Source organism: Lontra canadensis, unplaced genomic scaffold (assembly GCF_010015895.1).
Source record: "Lontra canadensis isolate GAN:19392208 unplaced genomic scaffold, GSC_riverotter_1.0 scaffold4, whole genome shotgun sequence".
Lineage (NCBI taxonomy): Eukaryota > Metazoa > Chordata > Mammalia > Carnivora > Mustelidae > Lontra > Lontra canadensis.
In genome coordinates this window covers 43,795,263-43,820,836 of record NW_022630998.1, presented here as the reverse complement: position 1 = coordinate 43,820,836, position 25,574 = coordinate 43,795,263, and the positions used below count along the sequence as shown (strand labels likewise).

The 25,574-nt window shown below is 33.7% G+C and overlaps 1 protein-coding gene across 3 annotated transcripts in view; it reads right to left on the bottom strand.

Annotated features, from left to right (window-relative positions):
• Positions 1 to 10,411: 10,411 nt before the first annotated feature.
• The window catches only part of CENPK (centromere protein K), a 40,429-nt gene continuing 25,266 nt past the window's right edge, over positions 10,412 to 25,574 (bottom strand). For all 3 annotated transcript variants that reach the window (XM_032849684.1, XM_032849686.1, XM_032849691.1), the window contains exons 6-10: positions 19,154 to 19,236; positions 18,958 to 19,056; positions 18,271 to 18,403; positions 11,884 to 11,937; positions 10,412 to 11,268 (exon numbers count right to left, since the gene is read on the bottom strand). In XM_032849684.1, coding sequence (XP_032705575.1) covers positions 11,110 to 11,268; positions 11,884 to 11,937; positions 18,271 to 18,403; positions 18,958 to 19,056; positions 19,154 to 19,236 — 528 coding nt within the window. In that variant the 3' untranslated portion in view covers positions 10,412 to 11,109. The remainder of the gene's footprint in view (positions 11,269 to 11,883; positions 11,938 to 18,270; positions 18,404 to 18,957; positions 19,057 to 19,153; positions 19,237 to 25,574) is intronic.

The window sequence follows — 25,574 nt, the reverse complement described above, 5'->3', positions numbered from 1 at the left end:
GTATATAGTATACAGAAATGATGTAGAAAAATTGATATTTTTTCCCACTATGAACATGCTAATGCAAACTTGGAAAGCTTGGAGGGATTTTTTTCTTTTAAACATAGGCTGTAATTTTTATCTGAATAACCAGATGTTCCAAAGTAGACATCCTTGCAAAATCTTTTCCAGAAACATTTTCTTTCTACATGTCTTCCTTTCATAACTAATATTAAAATTTGTGTGCTGCTTTTATCCTCCACACTCCTCCTAAGTTAGCTTCTCTCCTTGTTGAAGTATGTCTACTAACAGTTCTTTTAGGGACAGTATGCAGCAGGAAAGGTTTTCAGTTTTCATGTCAGAAAATCTGTTTTGTCCTCATTCTTGAATAATAGTTCAGCCAGTTATAGAATTCTAGGCTGATGGCTTTTTCCCCCCTCAGCATCAATATCTGTTATTGCAGATTGTTGCAGATTAAAGGTAAGTGCTATTTCTATCTTGCTAACCTATCTTTTCTCTTTACTATCTTTGAAAACTCTTTGTCCTTTATGTTTTGCAGTTTCACTAAACTATTTCATGATGTGGTTTTACCTTTATTTATCTTGCACAGTATTCTGTGAACATGTTTTTCTGAGTTGTTCTGCATACTGAAAATGTTTCAGCTCTTATCTATTCAAATATTACTTATTCATCATTCTCTATTTTTTTTTTAAGATTTTATTTATTTATTTGACAGAGAGAGAGCTCAAGCAGAGGGAGCAGCAACCAGAAGGAGAAACAGTCTCCCCACAGAGCAGGAAGCCAGATGCAGGACTCAGATCCCAGGACCCCAGGATCATGACCTTAGCCAAAGGCAGACGCTTAACCAACTGAGCCACCAAGGTGTTCCTGCAGCCCTTTTTAGATAGAAGAAATTTATTTCTTCAAACAACTTCAAAATATACATTTTAAAGTCTTCATCAGATAATCCATAAAATTAATTTCATTGAGAGTGAATGCTCCATTTGTTGGATATTGCTACCAGGTAGGATACCTTCAGTTTCAAGTAACATAAAAAATCTGTCTCAATTTACTAAAACCAGAAGGAGAATTTATTATCTTATATATCATGTTCCCTAGTAAAGCATCCCTAGGGTCAACTAATTCACTGGCTCAATAACATTATCAGAATTTGTTCTCTCTCTTTTGCGACTCTGCCATACTAAATATGCCAGATTTGCCCATGGCAGCTCTCCTTATGGTTACAAAATGGCTAAACAGTTCCAGATGTTCCACAAAGACCCAATAACATCCAGCAGAAGAAAAGGAGTCATCTCCTCCTGTATATTTTTTTAATCAGGAAAAAAAAATCTATCCCAGAAGTTCCTCAGAAGACATATATATTAAGTCAATATTGCATCAAATGTATTCCTAAGTAAATCACTAAAAAGAGGATTCAGACAGCCATGTTCAGTTTAGCTAAATACATGGCTGTGTAGAAAAGAATGGATTATCCAAACAAAATTTAGTTCCCTTAGAAAGTAGGAAGAACAGAGGCAAAAAATAAATAAATAAATAAATAAATAAATAAATAAATAAATAAAATAAAATGCTGCCCTGGCTATCTTTGCATTAAATTTTTTCACTGATTTAATATTTGCTTTCCTTGGTCATTTTACTAGGAAAACTGTTATGTTTACGGTTTGCCATTTTTATTCATTTTCTCCTCCTCTTTTTTGACATTTTTTACCTAGGAATTTTAAAATTGCTTTTAAGTTACTAGTCTCTTCCAGCCCCAAGTCCATAACCAGTTACTACAGTGTTTAAACATTTCCATGATAAAATTATTTATTACTATATAATAAAATAATCCAAAAGTTAATGACTTAAAATAATAAACATGTATTTTCTCACCATTTCAGTGTTTCAGAAATTCAGAAATAATTTAGCTGAGTAATTCTGGCTCAGGGTCTCTCATGAGGTTGCCGTCAAGATTTTGGCCAGGGTTAGTTATCTGAAGGCTGAAAGTGGTTCACTTACACAGCTGAGACAGTGGTGCTTTGTTGGCAGGGGACCTCAATTTCTGCTCCTCTCTCCCTCAATACAAACTGAGTGTTGTCATATCATGGTGTCAGGCTTCTTCCAGAGTTTAGCAATCCAAATGAGTACAAGACAGAAGATGCAGGAGTGCCTGGATGACGCAGTCGGTGCAATGTCTGATTCTTGGTTTCAGCTTAGGTCAGGATCTCAGAGTCATAAAATCAATTCCCAAGTCAGGCTCTGTGCTCAGTGCAGAATCTGCTTGAGATTCTCTCTCCCTCTCACTCTGCCGCTCTTGCTCATGCTCTCTCTCTCTCTCTCTCTCAAATAAATAAATCTTAAAAAAAAAAAAAAAAAGAAGTGGCAATGTGTTTTATGAGCTAGTCTTCAAAACTACATACTGTCTATTTGCCATATTCTACTGGTCACAGAAACCAACACTGACATATGTGAAGGGGCTACCTAAAGACAGGAATACCAGCAGAGAAGGATCATTGATCTTGGAGACTGGCTATTACACCCATCCGAGAATCAGTGGGTATTTCACATATCCCCACTTACTTCCTGGTCCTAAAGCTGTATCTTTGCATCTTTCTCTTATACCTCGCTAGGTTCACAGCTTGTTATAAGCCTCAGTAGTTTTTGTTTTAGATCTCCTTTCACAGAAATTTTGGCTATGGAGACTCACTCAAGCCATTAGCTTCATTCAGAGGCCTTAATTCTAATCCTACTTCTCATATGGAGAAGTATAATATTCTTTTCCAGGAAAGAATCAAATTCTCATATTTAGGGCGCCTGGGTGTCTCAGTGGGTTAAGCCTCTGCCTTCAGCTCAGGTCATGATCTCAGGGTCCTAGGATCGAGCCCCGCATCAGGCTCTCTGCTCAGCGGGGAGCCTGCTTCCTGCTCTCTCTCTGCCTGCCTCTCTGCCTATTTGTGATCTCTGTGTGTCAAATAAATAAATAAAATATTAAAAAAAAACAAATTCTCATATTTACTAAGTATCTTCTAAATCCAGAGGCAAATACAACTATGGCATCGTTTCCACTCATAGTTATTTTTCTTCTGATTTCTGAACCATCAATGTTTATCTAGCTTTTTTTTTAATAAGAGACTTTTTTTTTAAATATTTTATTTATTTATTTGACAGAGATAGATCACAAGTAGGCAGAGAGGCAGGCAGAGAGAGAGAGGGAGAAGCAGGCTCCCCGCTGAGCAGAGAGCCCGATGCGGGGCTCGATCCCAGGACCCTGAGATCATGACCCGAGCCGAAGGCAGAGGCTTAACCCTCTGAGCCACCCAGGTGCCCCGTTTATCTAGCTTTTAACTCTCTATATATTTTTTTCTTTTCTTTTAAATTTTATCAATGCTAAAAGTTATAATAAAGAGTACACTAATGAGTGAGAACTCATTCTTATCACTTTGAAGTCTTATTTTTTTAGCTTTTTATTTTAAACTAATTTGAAAGTTGCAAAAGTAGTACAGAAAGTTCCTATATATCTCTCACCTAGCTTCCCTAATGTTAACATCTTATATAACTAAATTAAAAATTACTGAGCCCAGTAGACTACCATTGGTACAATACTATTAACTAAATTATAGATCCCACTCAAATTTCACCAGTCTACCATTGCTGTTTTCCTCATCCAAGAGTCTGTCTAGTACTTGTAAATCATAGATCTGATAAAGGACTCGTTTCCAGAATACACAAAAATTCTCAAAACTCCGTAAGATAACAGACAATCCAATTCCAAATGGGCCAAAAATGCCCAAATGCTTTATAGACTTTTTTCCATCCCTTTGTGCTTAGCCTTTCTGAATTATTTTGTATATGCCTCCTGTATATTGCAGTTGAATTTTGCTTTTTGGATTAAGGAGAGTCTCACTGTTATGATTAATATGTTTGGTCTCTTATCTGTATTAGGAGAGGCAGTCTTCCTTAGGACATGATCATTCCTGTTTGTTCTTGCTGACTGCAAAACTCCAGGTTACTCAGTTTTTTATACTGAGCACTTTCTGGAACTGGTCATACTGCAAGTAGGTATGTTAAGGTAACCACAATGTGGCTGAGTGATATTTCATCATATGAATGTACCACATTTTGTTTATACATTTGCTTGTTGAAGAACAGCTGTATTGCTTTCAATTTTTGGCAATTATGAAAAAGTCCTGCTATAATACTTGTGTGCAAGGTTTTGTGTGGACATAAATTTTCAACGCATTTGGGTAAATACAGCATAATTGGTTGGTTAGTAAATATCTACAAAGTATTGTTAAGAAATACCAAACTGCTTTCCACAGTGGCTGTATAATTTTGCATTCCCACCAGCAATGAATGAGAGTTCCTGTTGGTCCACATTTTCACCAGCATTTGATGTTATCAGTGTTTTGATTTTGGCCATTCTAGTAAATTTGCAGTGGTATCTCACTGTTGTTTACATTTCCCTAATGACATATGATGTGGAAATCGTTTCATCTTATTTGCTGTCTCTGTATCATCTATGGTGAAGTGAATGTTCTGACCTTTTGTCTTCTTTTTAGTTGGTGTATTTGTTGTCTATTGTTGAATTTTAAGAGTTCTTTGTATATTTTGGTTACTTCTGTTATCTTTAAGAGATACGTATGTTGCAAATATTTTCTCTCAGTCTGTGGCTTATTTTTTCATTCTAACAGTGCCTTCAACAAAGCAGAAATTTTAAATTTTAATGAAGACCAATTTATTTTTTCTCTCATGGATTGTAATTTTGGTATTGTGTCTAAAAAGTCATCATGAGGGGCACCTGGGTAGTACAGTCAGGTAAGGATCTGATTCTTGGTTTTGGCTCAGGTCACAATCTCAGGGTGGTGAGATTGAGCTATGTGTTGACTCCGTCTCAGCACAGAATCACTGAGGTTTCCCTCTCCTTCTTCATCTGCCCCTCCCCCCAACTCATGTGCACTCTCTTTCTAAATAAATAAATCTTTTTTTTTTTTTAAGGCATCACAAAACCCAAGGTCAGACTAGATTACCTCTTTTGTTCTAGAACAGAACATAGTTATGTTCTAGAATAGTTGTGTTCTAGAATAGAACATAACATTGCTATGTATTTCTTTATAGTTGTGCATTTTACATTTAGCTCTATGATCAATTTTTGTTAAAGGTATGTCAGTGTCCATGTTTTTTTCTTTTTTTGGCATGTGCATGTTCTACCATGATTTGTTGGAAAAGACTCAACTTTACTAGATTATCTTTACTCCTTTGTCAAAGACCAGCTGACTATATCTGTATGGGTCTTATTCCTGAGCTCTCTATTCTGTTACATTGACGTGTCTCTTTCATCAATATCATAGTGCCTTGGGTACTGTAGCTTTATAGTAAATCTCAAAGTTGGTATCAGTCTTCCATATTTGTTCTTCAGTATTTTAGTAGCTACACTGGATCATTTGCCCTTCTGCATAAACTTTAGAATCAATTTCTATTTCTAGCTTGCTGAGAGTTTTTATCATGAATGTGAGTTGGAAAATGGCTTTTTTGTAATCTATTATTGGTATGGTCAAGATTTTTCAGCTTTAGTCTGATGATGTCATGAACATTAATCAATTTTTTGAATGTTGAACCAGTTTTGTATACCTGGAACAAATGCTACTTGGCACTGGATAAATTTTTGTTCTACAATGTTGAATTTGTTTTATTTGGGATTTTTTGCATCTATGTTCATGACAGATATCTGTCTGTAACTTTCCTTTCTTGTAATCTCTCTGTCTGGTTTTAGTATTCTGGTAATACTGGCCTTATAGAATGAGGAAATGTTCTCTCTGCTTCTATTTTCTGGGATGGATTGTACAGAATTGACATGATTTCCTTCTTATATGTTTGGTAGAATTAACCACTGAAACCTTCTAGGTCTTATACTTTCTATTTGGGAAGCTTATTATTGATTCCATTTCCTTAACAGATATAGCCTTATGCAGTCTAGCTATTTTTCCTTGTGTATGTTTTGGTAGATTGTCTTTCACAGAACTGGTCCATTTCATCTAAGCTTTAAAATTTGTGGGTATAGAGTTGTTCATGATATAGCTTTATTTATCCTTTTAATTCCTGGGTTCAGTACTGCTGGCCCCTCTTTTCATTTCTGATATTAATCTGTCTCCTTTCTTTCTTGGTTAGCCTGGCAAGAGATTTATCAGTTTTATTGATATTTTCAAATAGCCAGCTTTTGGTTTCAATGATTATCTGAATTGATATCCTGTTTTCATTTTCCTTGATTTCTACTCTATTTTTTTAATTTTTCTTATTATTTTGGATTTAATTAATTAGTTAGTTATCTGTACACCCAACATGGGTCTTGAACTCACAATGCTGAAACCAAGAATCACATACTTTACCCAAGTGAATCAGCCAGGTGTACCTACTTTGGATTTAATTTGCTCCTCCTTTTCTAGTTTCCTAAGGTGAAATCTTAAGATTATTGTCTTTTCTAATATATTCAATGCTATAAATTTCTCTCTAACCTCCGCTTTTGTTGCATCTCACAAATTTTGAGGAGTTATATTTTCACTGAGTACAAAATATTTAAGCATTTTTTTAAATGTATCTCTTTTGAGATACCTTAATGTATTTGTTTAGATGTTGTTTAATCTCCAAATATTTAGGGATTTTTCCAGTTATCTTTCTGTTATTGATTTATAGTTTAGTTCCATTGTAGTCCGAAAGCATAATTTGTAGTCTACTTTTAGAAATTTATTGGTGATGCAGAATGTGGTCTTAGTAAAATGTTCCATGTGTACATGAAAAGAATGCGTATTCTGCTATTGCTGGATTACTATCCTATAAATGTCAATTAGATCGAATTGTTTGATGGTGCTGTTCACTTAAACTATATCCTTACTGGTTTTCTGCCTGCTGGATCTGTAATTATTGATAGAGGAATGTTGAAGTCTCCAAATAACTGTGAATTCATCCATTTCTTCTTGCAGTTCTATTAGTTTTTGCCTTATATATTCTGATAAGTGAGATCCATACACATTAAAGATTATTACGTCTTTTTGGAGAACTGATAGCTTTATCAGTATGCAAAGTTCCTTGTAATCCCATATCATTTTCCTTGCTCTGAATTCTGTTTTGTTTCAAATTAATGTAGCTAAGTCCAGGTTTCTTTTGATTAATGTTAGCATGGCATATCTTTCTCCGTCCCTTTATTCTTTATCTGAATCCTTATATTTCAGATGGGTTTCTTGCAGAAAACAGAGTGTGAGTCTTCTCTTTTTAACCAATTTGACAGTCTTTCCTGAATTGGTATATTTAGTCCATGCACATTCAAAATGATTATTAAATAATTATTATCTGGAGTAATATCTACCATATTTGTTACCATTTTCTATTCATTGTTTTTGTTCCTTTTGTTTTCCTTTTTTTTTTTTTTTAAGATTTTATTTATTTATTTGACAGACAGAGATCACAAGGAGGCAGAGAGGCAGGCAGAGAGATAGGGGGAAGCAGGCTCCCTGCTTGAGCAGAGATCCTGATGCAGGGCTCGATCCCAGGACCCTGGGATCATGACCTGAGCTGAAGGCAGAGGCTTTAACCCCCTGAGCCACCCAGGCGCCCTAGTTTTGTTCCCTTTGTTTTCCATTTTTGTCTTCTCTAGTTTTAATGGAGTATTTTACATGATTCTATTTTCTCTCCTGTCTTAGCATATCAATTATACTAAAAATATTCATAGTGATTGCCCTAGAGTTTATAATATACACTTACCATTAACCTAACTTCACTTTCAAATAAAGGATGTTCCATAGAATTGAAAAATATAATTCTTGGTAAAAGCAACAAAGAAGCAAACTAATGAAAGCACTAACTCAAAAAGATATATTCAACGCCAGGTTCACTTAAGCATTATTGACAATAGCCCAGATATGGAGGCAACCTAAGGATCCATCAATGGATGAATAGATAGAGAAAAGGTAGCATATAAATACAATGGAATATTATTCATCTATAAAAATGAATGGAATTCACCATTTGTAACAAGGATGGACCTTGAGAGCATTATGTTAAATGAAAAAGAGAAAAAGTCATAGGTCATATGATCTCACTCACCTATATGTGTAACCTAAATACAATAAAACAAGCTCATAGATACAAAGCAACAGATTGGTCATTCCCAGAGGCAGGGGTGGGGTGGAGAGTAGGCAAAATGAGTAAAGAGGGTCAAAAGGTACAAACTTACAGTTATAAAATAAAGAAGTCTACCCCAAAGATATAAATGTAGTGAAAAGGGCCACATGCACCCCAATGTTCATAGCAGGAATGTCTACAATAGTCAAACTATGGAAAGAGCCGAGATGCCCTCCAACAGACAAATGGATAAAGGAGATATGGTCCATATATACAATGGAATATTACTCAGCCATCAGAAAGGATGAATATCCAACATGGATGGAACTGGAGAAGATTATGCTAAGTGAAATAAGTCAAGCAGAGAAAGTCCATTATCATATGGTTTTACTTATTTGTGGAACATAAGGAATAGCATGGAGGACATTGGGAGGAGGAAGAAAAAAATGAATTGGGGAGAATCGGAGGGGGAGACAAATCATGAGAGACTATGGACTCCGGGAAACAAACTAAGGTTTTGGAGCAGTGGGAATGGGTAAGCCCAGTGATGGGTATTAAGGAGGGCATGTATTGCCTGGAGCACTGGGTGCTCCAGAATTGTGGAATACTATATCAAGAACTAATGATGTACTGTATGCTAACATAATTAAAATAAATAAAATAAAATAAAATAAAATAAAATAAAGAAGTCATTTACAGCATGAGGACTATAGTTAATACTGTACTGCATATTTGGAAACTTGCAAAGAGAATAATCTTAAAAGTTCTCATCACAAGTAAAAAATATTTGTTAACTATGATGACAGATGTTGTGGTGGTCATTTTGCAATATATACCAACAAAATCGTTATGTTGTGCACCTGAAACTAATAAAATGTATGTCAATTATACCTAGTTTAAAAAATCATTGTAAAATAGTTGTCAATATATTAAGAAACATTTTGTGTTATGTAATATATATGCTTATTTTTTAACACATTAATAAGATCAAGTGTCTTGATTTCAAAGTGTTGATGTGCAAAAATGTTATTTAGAAACATCTGATCCAAATATATGTTATAGTGAAAAAAGGACTAATAGTTAGCTAAATAAATACAACAGAAAATTAAAGACAATAGGATATCAGGAATGTTAATACAGTTGTACATGCATATAAAACTGAAGTCTCAATGAGTCATATTCAAATGGATTGAATTATCAACCAAATAGAGATATAATTTCTTCCAAATCAGTCCATACATACACATCAACCAATAACAAAGTTAAATATATTTTCTGGTAGACTAAAACAATTTTTTGTTTTTAAATTAAGCTAACATCACCATATGGTGTGGGAAAGTTAGAATGTGGTATTACTTTCTGATATTTTGCATGATCATATTTAAGAGTCAGTAAAATAAAAAGCAATTCTAAGTCTTAATAGATTTCAGTAATTATCTTAAAGCAATGAAACTGAAAATACATAAAGGTCCTCAGAACTTGAAACATTTTCTCTAACATTCTCAAAACCACAGAAAGCTTACAAGAACTAAGCTGAGATGGAATATAAATCAAGACTAATTCTACTCTAACTTACTTTGTTTATAATTGAACTCAAAAGTGGGCAAATAATCTTGCTATGTAAGAAGTCTGTAAGAAGAAATAGGATGTAATCATCATAGTTTTCTTAAATGTTTTCTAGAAGATACTGGACTTAAAAGATTCTAACCATTATCTTTACGAGTAAAATGTGAAATGAAGACTCACCCAATAAAGCAAGATGTTTCCTGCTTTATCTATTTCTTTCTGTAATTTGCAACACAAAGAAGTTCATGGACAACAGTACTACCTACTTTGTAGAATTATTGTCAAGTTTATACCGACTAAACCATTTCCCTTCTTCGGTAACTTCAAGAACTTAAAAGATACTCATTCCGTTGACCTGAATTGGAGTATTCTAGCAAGGTACTTTATATGTCATCTTCCCATAAAAGAACTTAACATTCTCTGAAATGTAACAGTATTTGTATTTTCTCTAAAAGGGATAAGATATACTCGGAATAGTATTTGCTTACTTAAAAAAAATTAAAGTAAGGTAAGAAAGAAATATGGATGATAAATATTAGAAAGCTTTTTCAAATATAAAAGTACACACTAAGTCCCCTTAGAAAACTAATGATACTAAAAGGATTTGGAATTCTCTAGTTTAGCTTGTTTATAATCTTGAATGAGTCTTATAATATTCTCATTTTTTAACCTATGAAAAAAATCTATTTAATTAATTTATTAAAATATCATGCCACATCACCAGAAAAGCTAGAGATTTTAGATAAGAGAATTTTATTTACAGAAAGTTCACGGAGAATTAACAAAATTTTATGAACACAATTTTGTTAACAATAACAGAATCAAGAATGATTTAATATATAGTATTGCTTGTTATATAATACATACTAAAATATAGTTTTCATGCTACATTAACCCATTAGTTTTTTCTGTTCCAATTTTTAACAAATCCAGAAATAAGGCAGTATTTATGGAACAGACTGACTACATACTTTTAAATTATGTACTCCATCTACATCAGATACTCTCAATTTAAAAACTACCTGCAAATTACATGGACTTTCCATTATAATTCCTAAATTTAAAGATATAAGCATGAAATGGAACGCAAAATGCATAAAATAGTCATAAATTTCAAAAGGAAAAAAATTACATAAGCAATATTATAAATTAACAAAGAATTTCCCAAAGAATATTGCAGAAGGTATATAAAAATTTTTAGAATGATTAAGTCTAGAATATTTTTACTTGCAATCTTTTCCATCTGGTTGAAACCACCAAAGCACTGACTGAATTGAAAGAATCATTTATAAATGAATAGTAGATGGCACATACCATTTTATGGATAAAAGGAAGAGGGACTATGTACTTTGATTTGCAAATAATGTTCTTTATCCAAGTAAATCCTCAGTGTTTCTATTACCCTTAAATGACAAGATTCGTTAAGTACTGTGTGAAAAAAGAGGCCATCTTTTACTGATGGAAGGCTTCTAATCTTATTCGGGTTGGATCTTCTGGATGTCTCAAGGCAATTCCATTACGAAGGAGCAGCTCAATATAAGGTGGCCAAAAAGAATCACTAATTTTGACATATGGATCATGTGGAACATCAAATAATCTATTTAAAAGAATCTAGGAAAAAATATCATTTAAGATATACCATACTTAGTAAAAAAATGATAGTTATAATAAAACATTCAAAATTTGTTTACCAAAGAATGTTAATCTCTTTTCATTTTTAATAATTGCTTGTTATAATTTCTATGTATTAAATTAAATAATTTTCTTCCTTTAAAAAGAACTACAGATATTAATAAATGGAAACATCTTTAAAACTGTGAACAAGTTTCTGCAACTTTCTGGAAAGAAACCTTAAACTCAAACATGTAGTTCAGATAGAATAGAGATGCCAACTAAAGATTCCATCCATGTAAAAGCATAGGGTTTCACTGTGCAAATACTAAATAACATCATAAAAATTTTTTTAAAGTAATAATCTTGGGAATATGATTAAGGGCTAGTCCCCAATTTTGTGTTCTTTTAAAAAAATGACAATATTCCTTCTAGTAAGGTATAAAAAATAGACCCAGTCTTATACTAAAGATAAATTAATATAAATATATTTAATAAAGTTTAGTATATTTAAGAACTTACACATTATTTTCTGCTTTGACCCTGTGTATAATCATTCAGAAATCACTAATTAAAAGAAATCTTGAAGACAAAACAACTACACAAAACACTTACCTCTAACATTTCATGCAGTGTTATCAGCTGTACAGTTGATTCTTGAATGTTTTTCTTTGACAGAAATGTGAATAACAAAAAATTAACAATTCAATTCTGCCAATGGCAGATTAGACTACAGTTATCACAAAAATTTTTAAATGTAATATTTCTTAACTGCTATGGTACCAGGTATACTAAAACCAAATATTTTTAATTAGGTGATTTTAAAAGAATTCTGAAAGTAAACAATCTGCTTGTATTAAACAGGTTCATAAAAACAAAGTTCAAACAACCTCTAAGAGACTGAAAACTTTTGCAATTACAAGAAGATACACAATTCAAACTATCTACAAATATATAATGGATAAATTATATTATACATAATATATATATTCATGTTATCGAAAGTCTAATGTTTGAACTCTCCAATCAAAATATCTCAAACAAATGGCATTCCAAAGAGTATTTATACAGCTTCAGGACAGGAAACTTACTTCGCAGGGAGCCTTGTTCAACTTTCAATAGTTCTTGACAGTTCCTAATGTTAAATCAACTCACTGCTTCCTTTTTCCTTGGAATGACTGAGAATAAATCCCATTCCAATCCGATCCAAGAACCCCTCAAATATTTGAAAACAGGCATTATGAGCCCTGAGTTTTCGCCATATTAATCATCATTAGTTCCTTCAATTATTTTTCATAAGCCATAGCCTTGCAGCCCCTCATATCATGGGTGTTCTCTAAATGTGTTTAATTTATCTTGTTTTTTCTTTTTCAACCCAGTCTCCACATGATACAAATGTGATTTAAACAGCAAAGATGAAAAGGAAGACTCACTTCCATACTTACAGGTGCTGGAATTTTATTCATCAAGTTTATTCATCATCAGCTTTTGGACATCTATTTTGCCCTGCTCACTATCATCTAAAATGCCTAAGCTTCTTTCATACATCTAGCTAAGATAGGTTTCCTTCATTCTTCAGTGTTTTAAAACCAAGAAAGATATTCTAAGTACCTCTACTAAATATTATCCCCATTTTATTTGGCCTAGTTCCAGCCAACTGAAAAATACAGTCCTAATTCTGTCATCCAGTATATTTACTATCTAGCTCCCTTAGTTTCTTATCATTTGCATGTTTTCATCACCATGCCTTCTACCTATTTATATAAACTCCTATTAAAAATATTCCATAGGACATCACAGGGCGCCTGGGTGGCTTAGTGGGTTAGGCCTCTGCCTTCGGCTTGGGTCGAGATCTCAGGGTCCTGGGATCAAGCCCTGGATCGGGCTCTCTGCTCAGCGGGGAGCCTGCTTCCCCCTCTCTCTCTGCCTGCCTCTCTGCCTATTTGTGATCTCTGTCAGATAAATAAATAAAATCTTAAAAATAAATAAATAAAAAAAAAATAAAATAAAAATATTCCATAGGACATCTCTTCATACCCACAGATCCTGTCCCTGTGCTTTAACATAAACACCTTATTGTACAAAAAAAAACAAAACAAAACAAAAAAACTCACAAAAACAAAAAACAAAAACAAAATAAAACCAAAAACCAAAAAAAAAAAAAAAATCAATAGGACAAGGATCTAAAGGGGGTCTGCTAGAAATCTCCTTCCAGGATAATACTAATTCTAATCAGCAGCTTGAGTTCAGACATTTAATTAATTACAAAGTCACCTACTATAATGATGGCTAGTATTTTCCCATACCAGTCAAAGATTACTGGGGAGTCCTTATAAAGTCTTATGTAGGGGCCCCTGGTGGCTCTGTCGGTTAACCATCTGCCTTCCACTCAGGTCATGATTTTGGACTCCTGGGCTCCTACCCCACATTGGGCTCAGACCCTGCAACAGGCTCGAACCCCGCATCAGGCTCGTATCCCACATTGGGCTCCTTGCTCAGTGGGGAGTCTGCTTCTCCCTCTGCCCTTCATCCACTCGTGCTATCTCTCTCTCTCTCTCACCCTCTCTCAAGTAAATAAATAAGTAAAATCTTAATTTAAAAAAAATTAAACTCTTACATAAGTACAAGTATACTAAAGAAAGAGTAAAAATAAATGTGATTCCTGAGTAAAAATAGTAAAACTGGATCTCAAAATCACCTGACTTCTAATACCTTACTAAATAAGAGTGGTTAAAAAAAGCAGCTTTCAGTAGTGATGAAAACAAACAGAATTAAGGAACTGATACAGAAACAAGCAGCTACAAAGCACAGATTAAAATATAAATGTTTGAGACAAAGAAAAAGCAGAGGAAAAATATAATGAGAGCAAACCAAGAAAAAAAATGTTTCAGCATAAAGATATGAAAAACAACCTGCACCCCTGGAGCAAATAATACTTTATATGTTAAAAAAAAAAAAAGATATGAAAAACAATATGACATAATAAAATAAAATTTCCATGAAATGAAATGTGACCTAAATCTGTCCCTAAAAACAATGCCAACTTCAAAGCAAAACTAATATTGAATGATCAACATTGTGATGTATCTCTGTTAAATTACTGAAGTTCAAAGACAAAGAACTCTTCAGATATGTACTTGAGGTATCTTAGAGGCTTACCTCAGATCTCCACAGCACATTCTATTTCAGAAGAATGGAGCAGTCCCTACCAGATCTTAATTTTTTTTTTTTTAAAGATTTTTTTTTTTTAATTTTTTTTTTTTATTTGACAGACAGATCACAAGTAGGCAGAGAGGCAGGCAGAGAGAGACAGGAGGAGGAGGCAGGCTCCCCGCTGAGCAGAGAGCCCGATATGTGACTCGATCCCAGGACCCCGAGATCATGACCCGAGCCGAAGGCAGAGGCTTTAACCACTGAGCCACCCAGGCGCCCCAATTTTTTTTTTTTTATTGTGCTGAAAAATCCTTTGACTATAAAAGCAAACAAAGTATTTTCATCATTCAAGAACCTCAGAAATAAAATGCCCAGGAATTCTACTTGAACAATTTGCTTATCAAAGAAATCCATCAAATCAAACTAGTTAAAATTAAAAACTCAAATGTTAAAAGATGATAAGCATAGAATCCAATACAATGTAAAATCAATACATCTAATCCAATATAATACAGAATAAAAATGCTATAAACCTGCCAAAAATTAAAATAAATAACACAAATTGTAATGAAGGTATAGGAGGAAGAACGTTAATTTCCTCATCTTTCATAGCAGGGAGTCAATGAATGTTGTCTAAAATTGAAAGATGAAATTTAAAAACATATTATAATCTTTTATAATGTTTTTCATAATTTGTTTTCTCTATATTAGGGATCTCTCCAGAATTAAAATCATTTGAAGCAAAGAAATATTTATCTGAGTTAAATAAATCATCCTCACTCATTTTTCTATCAAATTCAGTAAAATTACATGTAATACTTATTTTATACTGGCCTATACAAACCTACATTGATCTGGGGGCACCTGGGTGGCTTTGGCTCAGGTCATGGTCTTGGGGTCCTAGAATAGAGCGCAGTATTGGGTTCCCTGCTTGACAGAGAGCCTGCTTTTCCCTCTACCTGTGTATGCTCTCTCTCTCAGATAAATAAAATCTTTATTAAAAAAAAAAAAAACTACATTGATCTGCACATTCATTCATCAATCTATTTATACTTCTGTTTACAAAGACGTCTCAAATGATGTTCACCTAATGTTAATGATGTGGTGGAGGGATTCAAGTTTTTTCTTTTTGTACACATCTTTGAATGATAAAGCCCAGTGTTATGGATGGAACTGTGCCTCTCAATATTCACATGTTCATGTCTCATCCCCCATGGTGACTATATTTGGAGATGAAGCCCTTAAAGAAGTAATTAAAGTTAAATGTGACCATAATGGTGGTATCCTAATCCAGCTGGACAGGTGTCTTTCTAAGACAAAGAAACACCAGAGAGCTCTCTACTCTCGAACAGAGAAAAGGCCACATGAGGACACAGCAAGAAATGGTTGTCCAGGAAAAAAGGCCTCAGCAGAAACCAACCCAGTGACATTTTGATCTTGGACTTATAACTTCCAGAACAGTGAGAAAATAAAATCTTTCATTGAAACCATTTAATCTGTAGTATTTTATTAAAGCAGATTGAGTCAATTAATACATCCAGTATTACTGCTTGACAGAGAAAGAGAAAAAAAAGAGAAAGTGATCTATCATTTTATAACATGTATCAACAGATCATATACTTCATTTAAAAGAAGTGAGTTTATGGGCGCCTGGGTGGCTCAGTGGGTTAAGCCTCTGCCTTCGGCTTAAGTCATAATCTCAGGGATCGAGCCCTGCATCGGGCTCTCTGCTCAGCAGGGAGCCTGTTCCTTCTCTCTCTCTGCCTGCCTCTCTGCCTACTTGTGATCTCTCTCTGTCAAATAAATAAATAAAATCTTTTTAAAAAAGTGAGTTTATTAAATACGACTTAACAAATCCATGATGGCTTCTGGTGATCAATGATTCCCTTTTAGAATCCCTCAAAACCTCTGGTTCTATTATTGGAGAAGTTTGAGAAATTTTTTAAAAAATGTTGAAAACAGGCAAGACTGGAATCAGAAAATGTCACTGAGTTATTGTAGGATTATGATCATTAAGAGGCAGGGAATTCTGAACTTAATGAAATGGTTAACAGAAGGCCGTCAATAATTTTAGAAATGAACAAGGTATATAAATAACAATGGATAGAATAGGAGATATAGTCCATAAAATATGTAAAGCCTCCTAATAGTTACAATGAAGAAAGGGAAGAATAACAAACACAGATTATAAGAAAACAAAGAGAATTCTCTCTTTTTCTAGTATACTCATAGTCATTGAATAAATATGAACTCAGAAGGTACTATAATACATATGCAATATAATAGACCTACGAAGATGAAATCAACACATCAAGGAGCTCAGAGTGCATGGTGGGTGAACAGAGAGATGACATAAATGATCACTACAAAATCCTGTGACAAATGGTGATAAAATGGCACATAAACTTCACTTAATACTTCACACAGGGGCATGCCTGAGTCGCGCAGTCGGTTAATTGTCCAACTCTTTTTTTTTTTTCAGAGACTGTATTTATTTATTTGAGGGAGAGGGAGAGAGAGAGAAGGAAAGGGCATAAGCGGGGAGGAGGGTCAGAGGGAGAGGGAGAAGCAGATTCCCAGAGGAGCAGGGAGCATGATGTGGGGTCCGATCCCAGGACTCTGGGATCATGACCTGAGCCAAAGGCAGATGCTTAACCAACTGAGCCATTCAGGCATCCAAAGCATCTAGCTCTTGGTTTTCGGCTCAGGTTTGATCCCAGGGTCATGAGATCAAGCCCGATGTCAGGCTCCACACTCTGCCAGAAGACTGCTTAAGTTTCTCTCTCCCTCTCCCCCTCCCACTGCCACACACACTCTCTCTCTAATAAATAAATAAGTCTAAAAAAAAATACTTCATGCAAAAGATGATGTTTGATTCTTAAGTAAGAATTGCTAACCTCATCAGATAGGAAGTGTTTTGTAAGCAGATGGAATAAAATGTATTAGGCACGAAAAGAGACAGGTCATTGCATACTTGCTGGGACTAGAGTGATATAGTTGAACAGATTCATGCAAGAGATGAATAAAGAATGGTTGGACAGGAGGCTAAAGAGATAGACAGTCAAATCCATTACTCTATACTTTATAGCCTTCATCCAGTAGGGAGCCATCAGTTTTATGTTGAAAAATGATTAAAATACATATTTTTAGAAAGATGATTCTGGTGCTGGTTTCAATGCCTACTCTACTTCCACAAGTTCTATTTATTTATACTATATACTGTTTTTAAAAAAGGAATTAAAGTAGTTGTTACCAATCTTGTGTCACCAAATAAAATAATTTCTAACTTTTGTGGAAAAGTTTTATTCCATCATAACTACTAGTAAAATAGTCAAGAACTTACAATAACTAATAGCTATCTTCTGATTTTAAAAGTTTACATATGCTCACCATGGAAATTTGGAAAAGAGTAAAAACAAAAACAAAAACAAATCTCACCTAAAATCCTAGCTCCCAGACGTAGGCACTATTACATTTTTTATTACAGATTAGACTCATAAAATTTAGTTAGCTATGTTTTATCCATTTAACAATAAATTGTGAGCATTTTAGTAACTCTTCTGGTAGTGTTCAATATATTATTTTTAAAAGGTTTATTTTTTCCCTCTACTATATGGGTAAATATTTAAAAATTTAATCCTGTTTTATTGAATTATCAATATTATCAACTAGAATTATAATATTTTTCAATCAATATTATAATATGAAATATTACTGTACATGTATCTATGTGTTTCTTTGAAATGTATATAATAAACTTACAAAAATTTATCAGAAAATTTACATTTGAACTTATGTGAAACAGTATCATATATAAATATCTACAAGAATGTGTTCTCTAAAACTTACCTTTTTCTTTTTCTTTTTAACATTTCTATCAGGCAGAGGAAAATGATCTTCCAGAAACTCACCCAAGGTAACCAAGAGTTTCTCCTTATATTCTTTTATATCACGCATTTTAGTTTTCAGCTCACCAAAGATTCTAAAAGATATTTTTAAAATTAAGAGAAATATTTTACTGATAAAATACATAAAATACATAAATATATGTAACTGGTAACTCATGAAGTTTGTCAAACACTTTGTTCAAACTTCATTTGTTCAAACGAAATAACTAGCTTTATGAAAGTACAAATCTCGGGACAACTGCATGGCTCAGTGGGTTAAGCGTCTGCCTTCAGCTCAGGTCATGATCCCAGAATCCTGGGATCATGTTCTGCATCAGGCTCCATGCTCCATGGTCCTCTGTCTCTGCAGCTACTCCTGCTCTTCCCGCTACTAATGGGCTCTTTCTGTCCCTTTCTCTCTGACAAATAAATAAATAAAATCTTAAAAAAAAAAAAAAGTAAGTAAAACTTTCTGTTTAACATGCAGGGAAACTATCCATCAAGTCATTAATCAAATGTCATGTAACTAACAATAGGCAAAAGTTAAAACTCACAATTTCTAGTAAAATTTCCCTTCTTTTCATGTACATATTTCATGTAACATAAAAAAATAACTTTTTCCTATTTCAAAAAATTAGAATACAAATACCTGGATTCAGAAAATGTCACAACCTGATGTTTCAATTCATTGTGTAGTACATTAAGAGATTCCAGTATCTGTTGTTGTTCATTGAACCACTGTTGCTCCCTTTAAACATGGAAAAACAATACCAACACAGCCAAATAAAACATTAGTACCAATTCAATATATATCAGTGATTAAAGGTAATATAATATAGTTATACCTTTCCAAGTCTTCCTTTAACTTTTCATTCTTTGACTGAATAGTAGAGAGGACCAATTCAAGATCATGTCTCAATTTTTGGAACTAGAACAAAATAATTCAAATTGCTTAGTCTATAATCTTATAAATAGTTATATTTTTTAATAAGAGTGAAATTTACATTAATTGTTTAGGATAGATAGTCAGAAATCAAGAGCAAAAAAGCCTACCAGTAAGCCTGAAAGGAAAATATACAGCAGATACTAGGTTCTTTGTAACATTTCATTTGTTAAATTCAAAAACGTAAGAAGTAGTTTTGAGCAATACATTTTAATTTGATACTGAAAGACGATTAAAAGATAAGTTTTCAGTAATCAGTTAGATTAGGTCTCTTTCCTAAGGAAACTATACAAAAACAGACACAAATGATTATCATTCATTTAACAAATATATATTGATCGTAGACTACCAGGCATTGTTGAAGGAGTCAGGGATTCAAAGATGAACACAGAGGAGAACTGAGACAAACAAATATATAACTCCAGTAAGTGATGAGTATCATGAAGTTATCAGTTACCTTAAGTTACCATAAGTCAAAATAGGAACACAGATAGACATGAGGAATAGGAATGGCTCTTTTAGGTAGTATGACATAGAGAGACCTCTCTGATCAGCTTAACAGTACAGCAGCAGATAAAGAAGACATGAGATAAGACATGACCATTTCTAGCAAAAGAATGTTCCAAGCAGAGAAAATTGTAGGTACAAATGCACTGAGGCAAAAGCATGTATGACGTATTTGAGAAACATCAAAGAAGACTTGTGTGGCTATAGGAAATTACAATAACATCTGGAGTTTTTTCTAGTATCTTTTTGTTTCTAGAACATATTAGCTAATATTCCTTTCTTCTGATGTCAAGGATTTCCATTAGCTTTTTACACATCTAAATCAGTGATAATTTAAAGATGTATATCATAAACTTTATAGCAACCACAAAAAGGGGGGGGGACTAACCAGTAAACCAATAGTATAAGTAAAATAGGTTGATTTTCAAAACTACACAAGTCAAGAAATTGGAAAGAGAGGAAAACAGGAACAGAGAAAAGGTAATACAAATAGGAAAGAAAAATCAAGTACAAAGATTTCAGAACAACCACACTGACATTACATTAAATATGAACTAACAATATAATTAAATTAAAAATAAATAATAGGTTAACTGGAAAAATCTGCAAACATTTAAACATTAAAAACATACTTCTAAAAAATCCATGAGTCAAACAAGTAATCTACAAGAAAAAAAATGATTATGCACTACTTGAAAATAAAAACAAAATAACAATTTCTGGGGTGAAGCAAAAGCAGTACTTTGATGAGAATGTACAGCAATAAAAGCCTATATTAGAAAAACAAAAGCTCTTGGGGCAGCTGGGTACTTCAGTCCCTCAAGCACCTGCCTTCTGTTCAGGTCATGATCACAGGATCCTGGGATGGAGCTCTCCCACCCCTCATCAGCTCATCAGTCTGCTTCTCCCTCTACTCCTCCTCCTGCTCATGCTCTCTCTCTCTCAAATAAATAAAAAAAATCTTAAAAAAAGAAAAAAACAAAAGCTCTCAAATGAAGGACAGCTTTCACCATAAGAAAAAGAACAAATAAAATAAAAAGTACACTGAATAAAAAGTAAGACAAACAAGAAGAAAATTGGGGGTGGGGGGGTCAATGAAACCCATTCAATGAAACCCAAAGCTGATTCTTTGAGGTGGTCATCATAATTACCCACACTAATTACAATAGGAAAAAAGAATAAAAATTAATAACATTAGGAATGAGAGAAGTGACATTACTATAAACATTGAAATGATAATACGGGAATATTAAGAACAAACTGAATAAATTTAACAAATTAGAGGAGATGGACAAACACTTTAAAAGACACAAACTACCACTTATTCAGAGAAGAAAAGAAAAACCTAACTAGCCATAAAAAAACTGAATTTGTGGCTAGAAATTTTCCCACAAAGAAAACTCTAGGCCTAGATGGCTTCATCTGTGAATTCTAACAAACATTTAAGGAATAAATAATACTTATTCTATACAAACTCTTTTTGAAAAGAGAATACTTCTCAACTCATTCTATTAGGCCTGATACCAAAGTCTGACCAAGATGTCACAAGAAAAGAAAACCACAGATTACTATCTCTCATTAACATAGACACAGAAAATCTTAATAAAGTTTTACTAAATTAAATCCATCAATCAATAAAAAAAGATTAAGCAAAGTGGGTTTTCCCCAAGAATATATGGTTAAGCAGATAATATTTTTTTTAAAAATCAGTGCACTAATAAGTCAATTAATTTGCATAGTGATTGTATAAAATTAATATACAGCAACTGCTGCATATCTATACATTCATAATGAAGTGATAGAAAGAGAAATTAAGAAAACAATCTATTTACAAGCGCACCAAAAACAATATAATACCTAGGAATAAACTTAACCAAGGAGGTGAAAGATCTATACTCCAAAAACTATAAAGCAATGATGAAAGAAATTTAAAATGACACAAACAAATGGAGAGGTATTGCATGCTCATGGACAGGAAAAACCAAAATTTTTTATTTTTTATTAACATATAATATATTATTTGTTTCAGAGGTACAGATCTGTGATTCATCAGTGTTACACAATTCACAATGCTCACCATAGCACATATTGTCCCCAATATCCATCACCCAGCCACCCCATCCCTTCCATCCCCCTCCACTCCAGCAACCCTCAGTTTGCTTCCTGAGATTAAAAGTCTCTTCTAGCGGGGCGCCTGGGTGGCTCAGTGGGTTAAAGCCTCTGCCTTCGGCTCGGGTCATGATCCCAGGGTCCTGGGATCGAGCCCCACATCGGGCTCTCTGTTCAGCGGGGAGCCTGCTTCCCTTCCTCTCTCTGCCTGCCTCTCTGCCTACTTGTGATCTCTGTCTGTCAAAAAAATAAATAAAATCTTAAAAAAAAAAGAGTCTCTTCTAGGAAAAATCAATATTGTTAAAAAAAAATGTCTATACTATCCAAAGCAATCTACATATTTACACAATCCCTATGAAAATACCAACGGCAGTTTTCACAGAACTCGGAAAAATAATCCTAATTTCTATGGAACCCCAAAAAACCCCAAATAGCCAAAACAACATTGAAAACAAACAAAAGCTGGAGGTTTCACAATCCCAGATTTCAAGATATACTATAAAGCTGTAGTAATCAAAACAGTACGTCATAGCACAAAAACAGATCAATGGAACAGAATATAGAGTCCGGAAGTAAATCCATGCTGTTATGGTCAATTAATCTACAACAAAGGAGGCAAGAATATACAATGGGAAAAAGACCATTTCTTCAACAAATGGGAAGAAGGATGGGAAGACTGGACTGCTACATGCAAAAATATGAAATTGGGCCACGTTCTCATACCATACAGAAAATAAACTCAAAGTGGATTAAACACCTTAATGAAAGACCTAAAACTGTAAAATTTCTAAAACACAGGCAACCATAGAAATTTCTTTGACATCAGCCATAGAAATATTTTTCCGGCTATGTCTCCTCTGACAAGGAAGACAAAAGTGAAATTAAACTACTGAGACCACACCAAAATATAAAAGAAACCATCAATAAAACTTTCTGAATGGGAGAAGATATTTGGAAATGCTCTGATAAGGGGTTCATATCCAACTATATAAAGAACTTATACAACTCAATACCAACAAAAATAAAAAATCCAATTAAAACTGGGCAGAGGACCTGAATAGTCATTTTTCCAAAGAGAACACACAGGGTGCCTGGGTGGCTCAGTAGGTTAGGTGTGTGCCTTTGGCTCAGGTCAGGGTCCTGGGGTCCTGGGATCAAGCCCTGCATTGGGCTCCCTATGTAGGCTTGTCCCTCTCCCTCTGCGCCACCCCTAACCTCCAATCACGCTTTCTCTCAAATAAAATCTTAAAACAAACAAACAAAAAAAAAAAAAAAACCAGAGGACATACAGATGGCCAACAAATACATGAAGGTGCTCAACATAACTTACCATCAGGGAAATACAAATTAAAACCACAGTGAGATATCATTATATAACTATCAGAATGGTTATAATCAAAAACACAAGAAAATACAAAAGTTGGCAAGGATGTAGAGAAAAAAGAATCTTTAAGCACTATTGGTGAGAAAGCAGATGGACACAGCCACTGTAGAAAACAGTATGGAGTTTCCGCAAAAAATTAAAAATAGAATCATCATATGATCCAGTAAGTCTACTACTAGGTATTCACCCAAAGAAAACAAAAACATTAATTTGAAAAGATATATATATATATAACCCTATGTTTACTGTAACATTATTTACAATAGCCAAGATATGAAAGTAACCTAAGTGCACTTCAATAGACAGATAAAGAAGATGTGGTATATATTTGCTATCATCTTGCCATTTGAAACAATTATGAATGGATCTAGAGGGGATAATGCTAAGCAAAAGACATCAGACAGAGAAAGACTACTACCATATGATTTCACCTACATGTGGAATTTAAGAAACTAAAGAACAAAGAAAAAAAAACAGAGAGTCTTAAACATGGAGAACACACTAGGTTGCCAGACAGGAGGTGTATGGAGGGATAGGGAAAACAGATAAAGGGGATTAATAGTGTACTTATCTTGAAGAGGACTAAAACATGTATAGAGTTATTGAATCATTATATTGTACACCTGAAACTAATATAATATTCCATGTTTTTAAAAATCAATGTAATTTTTTATATCAACAAACTAAAATAGAAAAAAAATCTTCTCAATGAATTTCGAAGAACAAATGACAAAATTCAATAATAATTCATGATTTTGGAAAAAGACTCCATAAATTATAATAGAAGGTAATTTCCTCAACTTAATTAAGGAAATCTACAAAAAACCTACTACTAACATCACACTTAATGATGAAAGAGTGAATGCTATCCACTAAGGTCAGGAACAAGGGAAAAAATATCCATTCTTACCATTTTCATTAAGTATGTTACTAAATGTTCCATGGGCACCTGGGCGCTAAGTCAGATAAGCCACCGACTCTCAATTTCTGCTCAGGTCATGATCACAGTGTCGTGAGATTGAGCTCTGTGTTGGGCTCTGCACTCAGTGGGGAGTCTCCTTGGGATTCTCTCCCTCTCCCTCTGCTAGTGCACCCTCTTGTTCTCAAATAAATAAATCTCTAAAAAAAATAAATAAATGTTCTAGAACAGTACAATAAGCCAAGAAAAACATATGAAAGGCATGTAGGGGCACCTAGTTGGCACAGTCAGTTAAACACCTGATTCTTGGTTTCAGCTCAGATCACAATCTCAGGGCTGTGAGATCCAACCCCAAGTCCAGCTCCATGCCCAGCGTTGAGTCTGCCAGAGAGTCTCTCTCCCTGTCCCTCTGCCCCTCTTGCTCATGAGAAGGAAAGAAAGGAAGGGAAGGAAGGAAGGAAAGAAGGAAGGATATAAAAGGCATCCAGCTGTAAAGGAATAAAATATAATTTCCTCTGATCTCAGATGACATAACTAGCTATGTAGAAAATCCTACATCTACAAGAAAGCCACTAGAATAAAGGGGTTTTTCAGACTCACTAATAGAAAATCAATATATAAATATTAATTGTATTTGTATGTATCAGAATTAAATAATTGACAAGTGAAAAAAGAATACCACTTTAATGGCATCAAAAATATGAAATACCAAAGGGATGAACTTGACAAAAATGTGTAAGACCTGTACACCTCTACTACAATTTAAGTCTTTTAAAAAATCATGAATTGGGATGCTTGGCTTACTCAACCAGTAGAGCATGGGAATCTTGATCTTGGAGTCATGAGTTCAAGTCCCACATAGGGGATAGTTTGCTTAAAAAAATAAAAATTAAAAAAAAAATAAAGAATTAATATTGAATTTTGTTACTTATTCTTCCTGAATTCATTGGGACAGTCAAATGTCTTTTTTCTTTTTTAGTCTTTGATATAATGAATTATAAAACACTGATGAGATAAATCTTAAAAATACTAAATAGATGGAAACCTAAGTAAATACAGAGATCATACAGGGCTCATGGATCCCTGGGCTAAAGATGTCAATTCTCTTCAAATTAAACTATAGAATCTCAGTCAAAATTCAGTAAGCTTTTTATGTGATTGAATGACCAGCTAACTCTATATAAAAATATAGACTAATTTCAATAAGGAACAAAAAAGATAAGAGAATTCATACTATTTTGTTTCAAGACTTAAAAACTTCAGTAAATAAAACAATGTGGTATTGACCTAAAGACAGAAATACAGTAAAAAGGCAAAGAAATAACCATCAATGAAGAACAAATGGAGTCTAGAAATGGATCCATACATATATGGTCAGCCAATTAATTTTCAATAAGCACGCAA